Consider the following 19,125-nt stretch of genomic DNA (forward strand, 5'->3'; position numbering starts at 1 on the left):
GAGATAATAGATAAAGTTTGTCTATGTGTTATGTTAGTGATAGAAAGCTCATGTAGGTGATTCCAGGATTCCAGGACCACTCTGAGACCTCTTGTCTCAGACACCCACTAGAACTGAGTCTATATTTTCATCTCAACGCTGACATCTGTCTCTACCTACCTCCCTGATTTACATTAGCTTCTTCTAACTTCCTAGCCTTAGGCAGCTCTCCTTTCCACCCAGCAGGCTGTCCTCTGTGGACAGATCAGCTCATACCTTCTGGGGGCTCATGGGGAATCTATTCCTAGAGAGACAGGAGATGCATAGCAGGCATGAGGTCAGAGAGGCCAAGAGAAATGTTCAGAGGGCTGGGGTCACCAGGCCATGGCCAGGTAGTAGGGCTTCCCCAAGGAGGAAGATATTTAGGAGGCACCAAGAAAATGAGAAGAAACAACAGGTTCAACAAGACATAGGAGCATATATAGGTCTGAGTGTGGGATGAGTTCTGCTGAAGGATTTGAGGAGGACAAAACCAGATTTCTGCTCAGTTTCTCTTCAGTGTGAGAAGCACTCTAAAGACTTGGCATCTCATCTTCACCATGACTCCTGAGGTCCCCAGTGTCTCCAAGAAGAAACTAAGGCACAGAAAGGGAACATGCTGAAATATCAGGGCTAGGAAGGGATCAGTCCAGGACTAGAACCAACTGTTTTGATTCCAGAAGAGGATCAGAGAAAGCAAGATTCAATCTGCATGATAAAGGCCTAAGGCTCTTCTGTTGTCAGTCATGCAGAGCATCTGAAGTTCTCGAACAGGTGGTGATGTACAAATTCCACAACAATGATGACTCCAGACAGTCTTCTCTTGGTGCTGTTATACCAACATACCTACCCCTTGACCCTGCCAACCAGTTGGCTCCTGCTCTGGGTGAGAAAATCTGTCAATGAAGTTCCATACCCTGGTAAGCCATCAGGCCCTACAATTATTTCCCAAAGTCTGCCAAAGCCCATGATACTCAGATAATCCTGCCCCACCAGCCTCCTTTGCAGACCATGGCCCTCAGTGTCTGGGTGGTGTCTGCCCTGCCACCCCCAAACAATGCTACTCCATGACTTGACATGGAGAGCTCTGCTTCTGGACAACATGGAGCTTAACAGGTGGCCCAGGGCCACATTCAGCAACTTGTGTGAGCCCTAAACTAAAAAGCAACATTTTATTCTCTCCTGTTAGGGATTAATGATTGAAAAAAACAACCCCTTCTTTCCAGTTAAAATGGCATTGTCTGGATCAATAGTATCTTGTCATAGTACAGTTGGTATGAATTCCTTAATAGACCACTTGCCAGAAAATGGAAGGTCCTTTCCATTTCCCACCTCATGTTGCCAGAGTGCACTGGCTTGGTAGGTAAATTTGTTCCAGAGTACTTCTAGATTCAGGGAATGGAATGGAGAGATTTTCAAGGATCCAAGGGAAGGTGTAGCAGCTTGGTCCTCTGGCTGCATGACAACATGGGCTTTATGAGGGCGGCTGGGTGGAGAGAAAGGGGTAAAGGGAAGAGCCACATGATTAAAACTCTTTCCTTAGAGAGAAGATGTGGCAGAGAAATGAGCAAGGGCTGTGCTAACTGCTCCCATGTAAGGCAGTAGTTCAGTTTTTGTACATCAGGCTCCTAGCCATCTTTTCACAGATGGCACAATCGCTATTCCTCAAAAGCTTTTTCTACCCCGGGATATGTCCTCACAGCCTGACCTCCTTCTCTAGACTTGCCTTTCAGTCACCTCTTTGCATGAAGTCATTTGACCTCCTAAATGCCTCATAACCTGGGATGTGTTACATTAACTTATTAAGTTTCACTGACCAGTTTCTTTTTTTTTTTAATTCCTTATTTATATTCAACTATGCTGACTGAAATAAGTCAAGCAGAGAAAGTCAATTATCATATGGTTTCATTTACTTGTGGAGCATAAGGAATAACACAGAGGACATTATAAGAAGGAAAGGAAAAGTGAATTGGGGGAAAGCAGAGGGGGAGATGAACCATGAGAGACTGTGGACTCTGAGAAACAAACTGAGGGTTTTGGAGGGAAGGAGGGTGGGGGGGATGGTTGAGCCTGGTGGTGGGTAGTAGGGAGGGCACCTATTGCATGGAGCACTGGGTGTGGTGCATAAACAATGAATCTTGGAACACTGAAAAAATAAAATTAAATTAAAAAATTAAATTCAATTTAGGTAACATATAGTATATTATTAGTTTTGGGGATAGAATTTAGTGATTCATCAGTTGCATATTAAAACCCAGTGGTCATTACATCAAATGCCCTCCTTGATGCCCATCATCCAATTACCCCATTTCCCTACTCACCTCTGCTCCAGCAACTGTCAGTTTGTTTCCTAGAGTTCAACATCTCTAGTGTTTTGCCTTCCTCTCTGTTTTCATCTTATTTTATTTTTTCTTTTTCCCTATGTTCTTTTACTTTGTTTCTTAAACTCCACATATGAGTGAAATCATGTGGTATTTGTCTTTCTCTGACTGACTGATTTAGCTTAGTATAATACCCTCTAGTTCCATCCACATAGTTGCAAATGGCAAGATTTCATTCTTTTGGATGGCTGATTCTTTTGAGAATGTTTTCAGCTATAGGTAATAGAAAACCTGGATAACAGTGCTTCACACACAAAGGAAAATAAATCTCCTCCCATGTAACAGGAAGCCTGGAGGCAGAAGGCTGCCAAGCATCAGGTCATTGTCTTATAAGTAATTTCAGAGGCAGATCTTCACAATTCTCTTGTCCTTTCTCTCCCATCACAGATGGTTTCATGGTCACATCTAAGGTAAGAAGCATGGAAAAGAACTGGTACCAATACATTTCTGTCAGAAGGCCAAAATCCATGTGAGGAGACTCCCAAACAGGTTTCCCTCATGTCTTATTGGTCAGCAAAATGCAACTGTATAGAACAATTACCAGAACAACTATTATAGTAGAAGGACACAAAAGAGAAGAGATTGGGAGCGGTGTTGGGTTAGCCAGAGAGCAGGTCCAATGCACACATTGGAAATAGAGTATATCAGCAGATATAGTGGAAGGAATGCTAAATTTGAGTTCTAAAGACCTCCAAATAAAATTTTAAAAGCTTGATTGTCAAGGAAATTAACAACCGTAATATGTTTTACAAGTAGCTGGGTTGGAAATAGGTTTCTTCCAACTGAGAAAAACAGTCAGTAATATTCACATCATCCAAGACTATGTAAATGCCACCCCTGTAGGGCCAAGACATCAACCAGGACCAAGGCCCAATCAAGTCTCATTTCTTATGTTCTATCATTTGCTTAAGATCATGTCTCATTTTAACTTGCTTCAAATTTGAACACTAATATTTTTGTACCATTTTTTTCCTGAACCTGGTATTTCTAATTACCTGTTTTCAATACAAAGAGAGCTTAGGAAAACAAACTTTGGAGCTTAACTGCTAGATGCTCAGTTTTGAGATTTACTATTGTATGACAATTGGGCAAATTTCTAAGCCTCTATAGAGTTCTAAAATTTCAGAAAGATGGCATTAGGTATATATCCACTCGTGTGCTGCTTTTGTTCTGGAATATCCACTCCTATTTTTTTTTTTTGATAAATTCCTTCCTTCATTTTGTTCTGTGCTTCCTGAGATTTTTTTTCTTGGAGTCCAATGTTGGATTTCCCATATTGAACTTTTGTGTTTATTATTTTTCTTCTATAATTTATTCTTTGACTTTTGCCTTTAGATTCTGGAATATTTCCTTGACTTTATTTTTCATTGAGCCCCTCTATCTATATTTACTTTAGTTCAATAATTATTTAGTAATTGTGGATCTAATCAACAAGAAAATTCTTCCCTCTGGCTTTTTCTTTTTCTATTATTGTAACTGAAGTTTTATTGTGCAGAAACTATACATTCACATGAAGCTGTAAGGAATAATATGAGGATATCTCATGTACCATTTACCAGTTTCCCTCAAAGATAATATAATTCAAGACTATACAACTACATCACAGTTGGAATACTGACTTTGATAAATAAACAACATTTTCATCACCAAAATGATCCCTCCTATTGTCCTTTTATAGCAAGACAATCTTCCTTCCACCTTGTCCTGTACTTAACCTCCACTAACCACTAATCTAGTCTACATTTCTACAACTGTATCACTTCAAGAATATCATATATATAGAATCATACAGTCTGTAACCTGGGGAATCAGCACTAGCCAAAGAGGCTTCTCACCCCTTGAGACCAAGCTCAAAAGTTTCCTCTCTGGAGGACCTTCTCAGACTTTCCCTAGAGGGAATTAGACTAGACTAGAGTCTGTCTCTGGTGCTCCCTAAGCACTCTCTGCATTCCATCTTGAGAGGACATATTTGTTTAAGGTGTAACCTTAGCTTAGGTGATTGTCTTCCTTCTCAAAAGAACAATGTCAAGTTATAGCAGATGCTCAGTGAGGTTTAATGAACAAAATTCCACACACAGAGAACACATTTCAGGTGCCCCTGGATTCTATCAATGGTGTTAAATGTAGCTATGAACACTTTTCCAGGGGGCTAATGCATAAATGGGGGCTATTTTAACAGGTCTATAGTCTCAGAAGAACTTGAGGTCTCAAATGCTGAATGAGGTGAATTAGCTGCCTCCAGAAATCATAGCAACTTCACTGAATAACAGTAATCCCCCTTTATAAACAAAGAGATAAACTAAACAGAAAGTTATTGATTTATAGGGATCAAATAACAAAGCAAGCTGGATTATCTAAATATGTCTAGATTTAAGAATAACAACTTAAAATGTATCTAGTATGTTTATCTAAGATTCTCCAAAATCCTCTTGTGTTCCCAAAGGTGATTAGGCCTCCTAAATATGAGAAGGACTCTAACTCTAACACGGCTCCCTCAAGATTATCAAAACCCTTCTGTTTGCTCACCAGAGGTTAGTCTCTCCTGACACTTTCTCTAATTCACTTCTCAAATTCTCTAAAGGACAATATGCCTCTCCAAAAAAGAAAAACCTTTTATCTTAAATCTTTCTTCTTACTCTTAAGTTAGAGTCTCTAGTTCAGCACTTCCAACCCCTTATGGAGGGAATAAGAAACTGCAACTGAGGATGTCTTCTGATTCAAAATCTGTTTCTAAACATAAGCCACATCTGTGTGGGCACGGTGTGGGAGCATATTCACTTTGAGATGTCAGTAATGATCATCCTCAGGTTGCAGTTTGGAATTTCTGGGGAAATTCTGCAGAGGGTGTAAAGTCACAGGCTTCACTTCACTAGATCTGCTTTAGTCAAAGCTGAAGGTGAGTTTCTACTCGGGAAATCATCCAAACTCTCCTTAATTTTCAATTAGGCATATATAAACCATCACTTGGGGTCACTACAGTATAAGTGGCCCCTTTCCTGCATACATCAGCACCCCCTTACCTCCTAAGCAGGCACCAAGGGCCAAGGCATACATGAGTGGTGGTGCAGGCAGGCTGACCTCGGGGTCTTGGCTAAGGTTCAGGAGCACAGGAATCTGTAATGGAAAAAAACACTAAAATCACATCCATGGAAACCCAGAGGAGCTTCCTGTACTCTGACTGATTTGCAAGATCCAAAGCACTCCTTCAGTAAACCATAAGAAGCATAGGACATAAACGGAATCTATTCTCTAATTTCCCTTTCTGTATTTTCATTGTTGGTGTATAAGAAAGTCACTGATTTCTGTACATTGACTTTGTATCCTGCCACGTTGCTGAATTGTTTTATGAGTTCCAGTAGTTCGAGAGTGGAGACTTTTGGGTTTTCCATATAAAGAATCATATCATCTGTGAAGAAATAGAGTTTGACTTCTTCATTGCCAATTCGGATACCTTTTATTTCTCTTTGTTGTCTGATTGCTGTTGTTAGGACTTCTTTTTTTTTTTTTTTTTTTTTTTTTTTTTTTTTAAATTGCCTTTTTAAACTCAGCATAATTTTTTTTTCCCAATTTATTTATTTTCAGAAAAACAGTATTCATTATTTTTTCACCACACCCAGTGCTCCATGCAAGCTGTGCCCTCTATAATACCCACCACCTGGTACCCCAACCTCCCACCCCCCCGCCACTTCAGACCCCTCAGACTGTTTTTCAGAGTCCATAGTCTCTCATGGTTCACCTCCCCTTCCAATTTACCCAAATTCCCTACTACTCTCTAACGCCCCTTGTCCTCCATGCTATTGGTTATGCTCCACAAATGAGTGAAACCATATGATAATTGACTCTCTCTGCTTGACTGATTTCACTCAGCATAATCTCTTCCAGTCCCGTCCATGTTGCTACAAAAGTTGGATATTCGTCCTTTCTGATGGAGGCATAATACTCCATAGTGTATATGGACCACATCTTCCTTATCCATTCATCCGTTGAAGGGCATCTTGGTTCTTTCCATAGTTTGGCGACTGTGGCCATTGCTGCTATAAACATTGGGGTACAGATGGCCCTTCTTTTCACGACATCTGTATCTTTGGGGTAAATACCCAGGAGTGCAATTGCAGGGTCGTAGGGAAGCTCTATTTTTAATTTCTTGAGGAATCTCCACACTGTTCTCCAAAGAGGCTGCACCAACTTGCATTCCCACCAACAGTGGAAGAGGGTTCCCCTTTCTCCACATCCTCTCCAACACATGTTGTTTCCTGTTTTGTTAATTTTGGCCATTCTAACTGGTGTAAGGTGATATCTCAATGTGGTTTTAATTTGAATCTCCCTGAGGGCTAATGATGATGAGCATTTTTTCATGTGTCTGATAGCCATTTGTATTTCTTGATTGGAGAAGTGTCTGTTCATATCTTCTGCCCATTTTTTGATGTGTTTGTCTGTTTCGTGTGGGTTGAGTTTGAGGAGTTCATTATAGATCCTGGATATCAACCTTTTGTCTGTACTGTCATTTGCAAATATCTTCTCCCATTCCGTGGGTTGCCTCTTTGTTTTTTTGACTGTTTCCTTTGCTGTGCAGAAGCTTTTGATTTTGATGAAGTCCCAGAAGTCTATTTTCGCTTTTGTTTCCTTTGCCTTTGGAGACGTATCTTGAAAGAAGTTGCTGTGGCTGATATCGAAGAGATTACTGCCTATGTTCTCCTCTAAGATTCTGATAGATTCCAGTCTCACGTTGAGGTCTTTTATCCATTTTGAGTTGATCTTTGTGTACGGTGTAAGAGAATGGTCGAGTTTCATTCTTCTACATATAGCTGTCCAGCTTTCCCAGCACCATTTATTGAAGAGACTGTCTTTTTTCCACTGTATATTTTTTCCTGTTTTGTCGAAGATTAATTGACCATAGAGTTGAGGGTCCATATCAGGACTCTCTACTCTGTTCCACTGGTCTATGTGTCTGTTTTTATGCCAGTACCATGCTGTCTTGGTGATCACAGCTTTGTAATAAAGCTTGAAATCAGGTAAGGTGATGCCGCCAGCTTTATTTTTGTTTTTCAACGTTTCCTTAGCGATTCGGGGTCTCTTCTGATTCCATACAAATTTTTGGATTATTTGCTCCAGCTCTTTGAAGAATGCCGGTGGAATTTTGATCGGAATGGCATTAAAAGTATAGATTGCTCTAGGCAGTATAGACATTTTAACGATGTTTATTCTTCCGATCCAAGAGCATGGAATGGTCTTCCATCTTTTTGTGTCTTCTTCAATTTCTTTCATGAGTGTTCTATAGTTCCTCAAGTATAGATCCTTTACCTCTTTAGTTAGGTTTATTCCCAGGTATCTTATGGTTCTTGGTGCTATAGTAAATGGAATCGATTCTCTCATTTCCCTTTCTGTATTTTCCTTGTTAGTGTATAAGAAAGCCACTGATTTCTGCACATTGACTTTGTATCCTGCCACGCTGCTGAATTGCTGTATGAGTTCTAGTAGTTTGGGGGTGGAGTCTTTTGGGTTTTCCATATAAAGAATCATGTCATCTGCGAAGAGAGAGAGTTTGACTTCTTCATTACCAATTTGGATACCTTTTATTTCTCTCTGTTGTCTGATTGCTGTTGCTAGGACTTCTAATACTATGTTGAACAAGAGTGGTGAAAGTGGGCATCCTTGTCTTGTTCCTGATCTCAACGGGAAGGCTGCAAGCTTTTTCCCATTGAGGATGATATTTGCTGTGGGTCTTTCATAGATAGATTTGATGAGGTTCAGGAATGTTCCCTCTATCCCTATACTTTGAAGCGTTTTAATCAGGAACGGATGTTGGATTTTGTCAAATGCTTTTTCTGCATCAATTGAGAGGACCATGTGGTTCTTCTCTCTTCTCATATTAATTTGTTGTATCACATTGATTGATTTACGAATGTTGAACCATCCTTGTAGCCCAGGGATGAATCCCACCTGATCATGGTGGATAATCTTTTTAATGTGTTGTTGGATCCTGTTGGCTAGGATCTTGTTGAGAATCTTAGCATCCATATTCATCAGTGATATTGGTCTGAAATTCTCCTTTTTCGTATGGTCCTTGCCTGGTTTGGGGATCAGGGTAATGCTGGCTTCATAGAAAGAGTCTGGAAGTTTTCCTTCTGCTTCAATTTTTTGAAACAGCTTCAGGAGAATAGGTGTTATTTCTTCTTGGAAGGTTTGGTAGAATTCCCCAGGGAATCCGTCAGGTCCTGGGCTCTTGTTTTTTGGGAGATTTTTGATCACTGCTTCAATCTCGTTATTAGATATCGGTCTATTCAGGTTGTCGATTTCTTCCTGGTTCAATTTTGGTAGTTTATATTTTTCCAGGAATGCATCCATTTCATCTAGGTTGCTAAGCTTATTGGCATATAACTGTTCGTAGTAACTTCTGATGATTGTTTCTACTTCCTTGGTGTTAGTTGTGATCTCTCCCCTTTCATTCATAATTTTATGAATTTGGGATTTCTCTCTTTTCTTTTGGATTAGTGTAGCCAGTGGCTTATCGATCTTATTGATTCTTTCAAAAAACCAGCTTCTAGTTTCATTGATACGTTCTACTGTATCTCTGGTTTCTCCCTCATTGATCTCAGCTCTAATCTTGATGATTTCCCTTCTTATGTGTGGAGTTGGTTTGATTTGTTGTTGATCCTCCAGTTCTTTAAGGTGTAGAGACAGCTGGTGTGTTCTGGATTTTTCAATTTTTTTGAGCAAGGCTTGGATGGCTATATATTTTCCCCTTAGGACCGCCTTTGCTGTATCCCATAGGTTTTGGACCGAAGTGTCTTCATTCTCATTGGTTTCCATGAATTGTTTCAGTTCTTCTTTGATCTCCTGGTTGATCCAAGCATTCTTAAGCAAGGTGGTCTTTAGCTTCCAGGTGTTTGAGTTCCTTCGGAACTTTTCCTTGTGATTGAGCTCCAGTTTCAAAGCATTGTGATCTGAGAATATGCAGGGAATAATCTCAGTCTTTTGGTATCGGCTGAGTCCTGATTTGTGACCCAGTATGTGGTCTATTCTGGAGAAGGTTCCGTGTGCACTTGAGAAGAATGAGTATTCTGCTGTTTTAGGGTGGAATGTTCTGTATATATCTATGAGGTCCATCTGGTCCAATGTGTCGTTCAACGCTCTTGTTTCTTTATTGATTTTCTGCTTCGATGATCTGTCTAATTCTGAAAGAGGCGTGTTAAGATCACCTACGATTAGTGTATTCATATCAATATGACTCTTTATCTTGATTAACAGTTTTCTTAAGTAATTGGCTGCTCCCATATTGGGAGCATAGATATTTACAATTGTTAGATCATCTTGGTGGATAGTCCCTTTAAGGATTATGTAGTGTCCTTCTGTATCTCTGACTACAGTCTTTAGTTTGAAGTCTAATTTATCTGATATGAGAATCGCTACCCCAGCCTTCTTTTGAGTCCCATTGGCATGAAAGATGCTTCTCCACCCCTTCACTTTCAGTCTGCGTGTATCTTTAGGTTCAAAATGGGTCTCTTGTAGACAGCATATGGATGGGTCCTGTCGTTTTATCCAATCTGCAACCCTGTGCCGTTTTATGGGTGCATTTAGGCCATTCACATTGAGAGTGATTATTGATAGATACGTTTTTATTGACATCGAGTTACCTTTGAAGTCTTTCTTTCTGTAGAATGTCTCTATATTTCTGTTCAATGCTATTCTTGGGATTTTTCCTCTTTTATAGAACCCCCCTTAATATTTCCTGCAGTATCGGCTTGGTGGTTGCATAGTCTTTTAAGTCTTGCCGGTCTTGGAAACTCTTTATCTCTCCATCCATTTTGAATGTCAGTCTTGCTGGATAAAGTATTCTTGGCTGCATGTTCTTCTCATTTAGTGCCCTGAATATATCTTGCCAGCCTCTTCTGGCTTGCCAGGTCTCTGTGGACAGGTCTGACGTTATTCTGATGGGCTTCCCTCTGTAAGTAAGGAGCCTCTTTGCCCTGGCAGCTTTCAAGAGATTATACCTACAATTATAATTTCTCAATTTGACTATCAGGTGTCGTGATGTTTTTTTGGAGTGTATAATCTTGGGTGGAGACCGTTCAGCCTCTAGTACATGAACGCTGGTTTCATTCGCGAGATTCGGAAAGTTTTCATGAAGGACTTGTTCCACGACATCTTCTAGACTTCTTTCTTTCTCCTCCCCTTCAGGAATTCCAATAATTCTGACGTTGGAACGCTTCATGGCATCACTTATTTCCCTAATTCTGCTTTCGTGGGATCTAAGCTGTTTGTTCCAGGCTTCCTCCTGATCCTTTCTCTCTATCTGTTTGTCTTCCAGATCACTAATTCTATCTTCTGTCTCAGTTACCCTAGCTTTGAGAGAGTTTAGATTGGATTGGAACTCATTGAGAGCATTGTGGACCTCCTTCCTGGTAGCTTTAAGCTCCGCCCTAACATTGTGAACATCCTGTCTGGTCGCTTTCAGTTCGGCTCTAATCAATTCTGTTTGGTCATCCATGGCTTTCTCCAACCTAGCTATTGCCTGGATAATTGTTAGCCTGAATTCTCTTTCCGACATATTGTCTATGTTGATAGCCGTTAGCTCTGTTGCGGAAGGTCCATCCTCTGTATTTTTCTTCTGTTGGGCATTCCTCCTCCTAGTCATTTTGGTGGGAGAAGACTGAACAGATGTAGCTGGATGTATCAACTCTGGTGCAGTCAAGGTGCACCCTGGAACACTTCCTGATCTCCGTCTCAGAAGCCTCAGTCTGGGTGCAGAAGCTGAATAAATTCCCCCTTGGACGCTGGCAGTGCAGGTTCCAAGTTAAAGACCCTGGGGGCGCAGGATCTTTTGCTCGTCCCCAAAGCCAAGGCAGTGGCAGCTGTCTGGGAGCTCCTGACCGCCAGAGAGGTTCCAAGCAGCGATCGCACACTGAGATTTTGCCGCCGGCCGGGGCTGGGAGTGCCCGGCTTGCGCGCACCTCTTTTCAGAGGCGGCTGTGGGTCGGGCGCGCGTCTGGGGCACTGAGAACGGGGCGCTGGTCTGTAAGCCGCAGGCTGGGCTTTTGCGCGCCTCTGTCCGGGGAAGAGTTTCGCGGGCGCGCGGCTTAGACTTTGAAACAATGGCCCGGGTCAAGAAGCGCCCCAGGGCCTTAGAAACCCAGGAGAGCTGGAGCGACGTGCACGCGCATCTCAAGCTTTGTGGTAGGGCTAGCGCGCGTTCTGCAGACCGGCTCCCATCCCCTCACAGGAGCCGGAACCCCGCGCTCTGGGGCACGCTGGCGGCTTAGGGACCAGGAGCCGGTTTCTCCGCCGCACTCTCTCTGCCTCCGCGCCGGGGAGGCCGTCTGGGACCGGGGACTCAAGCCCCTATCCCTAGCCGCCCCGATTCCCACAATTTGCCCCCGCGATCCTTTGCTCTTTTGGAGTGCTTTCAACCAGTCTCCGAGTTAATGCTGGTCCCCAGACGCAGGGCACTCTCGCTCGTATCGGGGTATTACTTTTGCACCGGTCGCCTCTGGTGGCTCCCTCCCCCTTTTGTTTATCTTCCGATATCAGTCCGCTGTTCCCATTCCGCTTTACCTGCTCACTGGCGTCTTCTGCCCCTGTAGAGATCCAGACGTGTATAATTCTGATCTCAGGCTGATTTCATGGGTGATCAGAGTTCTTTGGTAGGTAATCAGCTCACTTTGGGGTACCAGCTGAAAAGACGCCTCTTCCTAGTACCCCGCCATCTTGTCCCCCCCTGTTGTTAGGACTTCTAATACTATGTTGAACACGTGATTATGCTGAGTGAAATAAGTCAAGCAGAGAGAGTCAATTATCATATGGTTTCACTTATTTGTGGAGCATAACAAATAACATGGAGGACAAGGGGAGATGGAGAGGAGAAGGGAGTTGAGGGAAATTGGAAGGGGAGGTGAACCATGAAGACTATGGAATCTGAAAAACAATCCAAGGGTTTTGAAGGGGCAGGAGGTGGGAGGTTGGGGGAACCAGGTGGTGGGTATTAGAGAGGGCACAGATACTGGGTGTGGTGCAAAAACAATGAATGCTGTTACGCTGAAAAGAAATAAAAAATTAAAAAAAAAAGAAGCATAGGATGTTCAATAGGAAACCAAAGTAAACTTCAGAATCCACAAAACCTAGAGTTTGAGCACACTGGTATGTTTTTGTTTCCAGCCACATGACCAACTAAATGGTCTTTTTTTGGCTCAACTGCCCTGACTATTGTTTTGCATCTTAGGTGGGGTAAAGTCCTGTAGGATATCTTACAGTGGCTAAGACCATAACCATAACCATCTAACTAGTGTTTCTTTCTTTTTTTTTTTTTTTGAAGATTTTTTTGTTTGTTTTGTGTTGCTAAAGATTTTATTTATTTATTTGTCAGAGAGAGAGAGAGAGAGAGCACAGGCAGACGACTGGCAGGCAGAGGCAGAGGGAGAAGCAGGCTCCCTGCCGAGCAAGGAGCCTGATGTGGGACTCGATCCCAGCACACTGAGATCATGACCTGAGTTGAAGGCAGCTGCTTAACTGACTGAATCACCTAGGCATCCCCTAACTAGCATTTCTTAGCCCTGTAGTGGACTAAGTCCTATACTAACTCTATGCATTTATCATTTTATTTAATCCTCAGACATCCCTCAGGTGTATTTCTTATTCCTTCAAACAATATATGAGGAAATCAAGGCATAGAAAGACACATATCTTATAAGTGACCAAACTGGAACCTGAACACAGTCCTCTGATTTCAAAGTGCAGAATGGTGAACCTGTGCTAAACCACTTCTCACGACGGCCCTCTGTGAAGTCTTCCTCACCCTATTGATGTTTATATAATAACAGACATCAATTCAGTAATTGGAATGTAGTATTTTCTAGTAAGTCATGCCAGCATCCAGTGTACCTTTTTGACAGAGATGAATTTTACATTATTGTTATCAAAAAAACATGTAGCAGTTGCAACGTTTCTATAACAAATTTGTGTTCCAAAAGCATGTCCCCTTGTGATTCATGCTGCTGATGTAAAGAATGTAGCCAGAGGGAGGTTGTAGCTATGAGGCCTACTTTCAGCTGGCTTGGGGGGAATGTTGGTCTATATTGTCACTGCTAGGTACCTCAGTCCACAAGATGCTAAGGAGGGACCCTTGAATCTGCTGCCTCATGGAACTTTCCTTGTGTGAACATCTCTAAAGAACAGGATGAGGGAAGCTCCAATGGTAACTTGTTCAGAAAGGATTTCCCAAAGTCACAAGCAGAAAGCTGAAATCAATGTGAAGATATGGGACATGGGATTTCATTTGCTGTAGAAAATCAGGGGGCAGCAGAACCATGCTTTTCTGGAGAGCAGGTCATTTTCACTCCCTAGTTCTTTATCCCTACAATAGGACTTCACATGAATGCCTCTGCAATAGTTCCCAGTGGGGCAAAAATATCCACTCCTCCATCCCACTGACAATGGACTTGGCCAGTGACCTGCTTGAACCAATGAAAGGTAGGTGGGCTAGAAAGAAGCACCCCTGTTACTGTAAGCCTCCCTGGAGCTTCAGGTTAAGTCACGATAAGAGTATGCCCTAGGAAATACTGCTACCTTATGGGGTACCCAGAGGAAGGATGTGTTGAGGGGGCCCCAACAGCCCCAGAAGAGACTGACCAGTAGGCTGCAGCCAACCAGCAGTCCTATGTACCTACTGCACACACTCCTACTGCATAGGTTGTTCTGCCAGCCCTGCATACAGTTATCCAGGGTGGCCTTGTAAGGTCTAAGAATGAGCTCTTACTATTTGTTGGGTCATAAGGAGCATTTCAGAATGCTCCTTTTTCATTTTTGGTAGCCCCAAAACTGAAATGGAAAAGAAAACATCCTAGGAAATCTATCTGATACAGAAATAGAAACCCCTTGCCCAAGAACCCCTGAGCAGTTCCCATGGCAGGTTCCAATCTTAGCTTCTGTTTTCTCATAATGAACCCAAATGCTGTCACAGAGGCAGTTTCAAACTTGAAGTTTTGACTCTCTGGAGGAGCAAACAAAGTACAATTTCACATTATTGGACATCTGTCCTCTGGAACCTTCCGTGACTTTCCCAAAGTGGCTGAGGTTTTATATCACATGCCCAGAATGTACTTCCATAGTCACATTTAACACACACCTCACTTCACCAGGGTGGGACCATATTACTTTGTCCATGTTTCTTTGTCTTAAAGCACTCAATAATTATTCATAAATGACCAATTTGTCTGTTATTGTTATGTCCACATAGCAGCTCTTATGAAAGACAAAATTCCCTGCCCTCATAGAGCTTACATTAGAGTAAGCAGAGAGAGAGAAAAAAATTAAATAATAAATAAGGATGTCATAGAAGATGACAGAGTAGGAGTCTTCAGAAATCCACCTCTCTACCCAAACAATTATTGAAGAGAACAACTGTAAAGTAACAGTGTAAATTTCCTAGGGCTGCCAAAACAAAGTAGCTTGAAACAAGAGTAATACACTACCTTGCAGTTATAAACACTAGAAGTCTGAAATCCTGTTAGTAGAGCCATGCTTTCCCCAAACTCTAGGGGAAGATTCTTGCTGCCTCTCCTAACTTCTGATGGTTGCCACCAATCCTTGCTTATCCAGTAACATGGTTAACTTCACCTTATGTGTCTTCATATGTTCTTCCTTCTTTGCATGCCTGCTTTTGCATCCAAACTCCCCCTTTTTATAAGGATACGAGTCATATAAGATTAGGGCCTATCCTAATGAACTAATTTTAATTTCATGATCTCTATAAAGACCATTTTTCCAAATAATGTCACAGTCTCAGGAACCTGGGATTAGGACTTTAACCTATCTTTTGGGAAGATGCAATTCAACTCAAAACAATACAAGCATACCTTCTTTATCACACTTTTTTTTTTATGGTGCCTCACAGATAACTGCATTTTTTATAAATTGAAGGTCTGTGGAAACCTTGCATGGAGCAAGCCAATTGGCAAGCCATTTCTCCAACAACATTTGCTCACTTTGGGTCTCTGTGTCACAGTTTGGTAGTTTTCACAATATTTCAAATTTTTCATTATTGTTAATTTATTTTTTATTTGATGGAGAGAGAGATAACAAGAGATAGAACACAAGCAGGGGGAGTGGGAGAGGGAAAAGCAGGCTTCCCACTGAGCAACGAACCAGATGTGGGGCTCAATCCCAGGACCATGGGATCATGATCTGAGCCAAGAGCAGACACGTAATGATTGAGCCACCCAGGCATCCCTTGTTATTGTTATTTTTGTTATGGTGATCTGTGATCAATGATCTTTGATGTTACTATTAAATGCTATGGAGCACCATGAACTTCACTCAAATAAAATGGCACAATTAATTCATATATGTTATGAGTGTTCTGACAGCTCCACTGATCAGCTATCCCCCAACTCTCTCCCTCTCCTCAGGCCTCCCTATTCTTTAAGACACAACAACATTGAAATAACACCCAAAATGCCCAGTTCTCAACAAAAGAAAAAGAAGAACAACAAATTTAAAAACATAAAAAAGAGGTAAAGTCTCGTAGCTCCATACTGAGCCAGCTAGGCATACATGCTGGTGCAGCCACTCTGGAAAACAGTATGGAGGTTCCTCAGAAAGTTGAAAATAGATCTACCCTATGACCCAGCAATAGCACTACTGGGTATTTACCCTAAAGATACAAATGTAGTGATCCAAAGCGGCACATGCACCCAAATGTTTATAGCAGCAATGTCCACAATAGCCAAACTATAGAAAGAATCTAGCTGTATATCAACAGATGAATGGATAATTTGGCCAAGAATACTTTATCCAGCAAGACTAACATTCAAAATGGATGTAGAGATTTAGAGCTTCCAAGACCAGCAAGGTATAAAAGAATATGTGACCACCAACCCAGCACTATAAGAAATATTAAGGGGGGGTTTTATAAATAAGGAAAAAACCCAAGAGTGTCCCAGAACAGAAATTTATGGAGCCAATCTATACAAACAAGAACTTCACAGCTAACACTATGTCAATTAAAAAAAAAAGTCTCTCAATAATCACTCTCAATGTGAATGGCCTAAACACTACCATAAAATGGCACAGGGCTGCAGACTGAGTAAAATGACAGAACCCATCCATATGTTGTCTACAACAGACCCATTTTGAACCTAAGGATACATCCAGACTGAAAGTAAAGGATGGAGAAGCATCTTTCATGCCAATGGGTCTCAAAAGAAGGCTGGGATAGTGATTCTCATATCAAATAAATTAGATTTTAAACTAAAGACTGTAGTCAGAGATACAGAAGGATCCACTACATCATTCTTAAAGGGCCTATCCACCAAGAATATCTAACATATGCAAATATTATGACCCCAATATGGGAGCAGCCAACTACTAAGAAAACTGTTAGTTAAGATAAAGAGTCATATTGATATGAATACATTAATACTAGGAGATCTTAACCCAACTCTCTCAGTAATAGATCATTCAAGCAGAAAATCATAAAGAAACAGGGGCATTGAATGACACATTGGACCAGATAGACCTCATAGATATATACAGAACATTTCACCCTAAAAGAACAGAATATTCATTCTTCTTGAGTGCACATGGAACCTACTCCAGAGCAGACCACATACTGGGTCACAAATCAGGGTTCAACAGATACAAAAAGATTGAGATTATTCCCTGCATATTCTCAGATCGCAATGCATTGAAACTGGAGCTCAATCACAAGGAAAAGTTTGGAAGGAATTCAAACACCTGGAAGCTTAAAAATGCTTGGATCAACCAGGAAATCAAAGAAGAACATCAACAATTCATGGAAAGCAATGAGAATGAAGATGCTTTTGTCCAAAACTTATGGGATACAGCAAAGTCGGTCCTAAGGGGGAAATACATAGCCATCCAAACCTCCCTCAAAAAATGGAAAAATCCAGAATACACCAGCTGTCTCTACACCTTAAAGAACTGGAGAATCAACAACAAATTAAGCCAACTCCACACATAAGAAGGAAACAATCAAGATTAGAGAAGAGATCAATGAGATAGAAACTAAAGATACAGTAGAATGCATCAATGAAACTGGTTTTTGAAATAAATCAATAAGATCAAAAAACAATTGGTCAAACTTATCCAAAAGGAAAGAGAGAAGGCCCAGATTAATAAAATTATGAATGAATCTCATGGTTCACCTCCCCTTCCAATTTACCCAAAAGCACATACCCTCCCCAATGTCCATAACCCTACCCCCCCCATGAGAGACTATGGACTCTGAAAAACAATCTGAGAGGTTTGAAGTGGTGGGGGGGTGGGAGGTTGGGGTACCAGGTGGTGGGTATTATAGAGGGCACGGCTTGCATGGAGCACTGGGTGTGGTGAAAAATAATGAATACTGTTTTTCTGAAAATAAATAAATTGGAAAAAATTTTCAAAAAAAATCACAAATTCATTATCAGATAAAAAAATTATGAATGAAAAGGGAGAGATCACAACTAACAACAAGGTAGAAACAATCATCAGAAATTATCAACAGTTATATGCCAATAAGTTAAGCAACATAGAAGAAATGGATGCATTCCTGGAAAACTATAAACTTCCAAAATTGAACCAGAAATAAATTGACAACCTGAATAGACCAATACCTAGTAATGAGATTAAAGCAGCGATCAAAAACCTCCCCCCAAAAAAGAGCCCAGGACCTGATGGATTCCCTGGGGAATTCAACCAAACTTTCAAAGAAGAAATAACACCTGTTCTCCTGAAGCTCGTTCAAAAAATTGAAGCAGAAAGAAAACTTCCAGACTCTCTTTATGAAGCCAGCATTACTCTAATACTCAAACCAGGCAAAGACTCCAGCAAAAAGGAGAATTTCAGAACAATATCCCTGATGAATACGGATGCTAAGATTCTCAACAAGGTCCTAGTTATACTATCCAACAGTACATTAAAAAGATTATCCACCATGACCAGGTGGGATTCATCCTTGGGCTTCAAGGATGTTTCAATATTCATAAATCAATCAATGTGATAGAAAAAAATCAGTAAGAGAAGAGATAAGAACCACATGGTGCTCTCAATTGATGCAGAAAAAGCATTTGACAAAATCTAGCATCTGTTCCTGATTAAAATGCTTCAAAGTATAGGGATAGAGGGAACATTCCTGAACTTGATAAAATCTATCTATGAAAAACCCACAGAGAATATCTTTCTCAATGGGAAAAAGCTCGCAGCCTTCCCGTTGAGATCAGAACATGACAAGGATGCCCACTCTCACCAATCTTGTTCAACATAGTATTAGATGTCCTAGCAACAGCAATCAGACAACAAAGAGAAATAAAAGGTATCCAAATTGGCAATGAAGAAGTCAAACTCGGGACGCCTGGGTGGCGCAGTTGGTTAAACGACTGCCTCCGGCTCAGGGCGTGATCCTAGAGTCCCGGGATCGAGTCCCACATCAGGCTCCCAGCTCCATGGGGAGTCTGCTTCTCCCTCTGACCTTCTCCTCGCTCATGCTCTCTCTCACTGTCTCTCTCTCTCAAATAAATAAAATAAAATCTTAAAAAAAAAAAAAAAGAAGTCAAACTCTCTCTCTTCACAGATGGCATGATACTTTATATGGAAAACCCAAAAGACTCCACCCCCAAACTAAATAGAACTCATACAGCAATTCAGTAATGTGGCAGAATACAAATTCAATGTACAGAAATCAGTGGCTTTCTTATACACTAACAATGAAAACACAGAAAGGGAAATTAGAGAA

At 41.2% G+C, this 19,125-nt stretch overlaps 1 protein-coding gene across 1 annotated transcript in view; it reads right to left on the reverse strand.

Moving 5' to 3' along the window:
* Positions 1–19,125, reverse strand: part of OCA2 (OCA2 melanosomal transmembrane protein) — a 442,782-nt gene that overhangs the window by 148,946 nt on the left and 274,711 nt on the right. Inside the window, exon 22 of the mRNA XM_044230697.1 lies at positions 5,420–5,513. Coding sequence (XP_044086632.1) covers positions 5,420–5,513 — 94 coding nt within the window. The remainder of the gene's footprint in view (positions 1–5,419; positions 5,514–19,125) is intronic.

Source organism: Neovison vison, chromosome 13, assembly GCF_020171115.1.
Source record: "Neovison vison isolate M4711 chromosome 13, ASM_NN_V1, whole genome shotgun sequence".
Lineage (NCBI taxonomy): Eukaryota > Metazoa > Chordata > Mammalia > Carnivora > Mustelidae > Neogale > Neogale vison.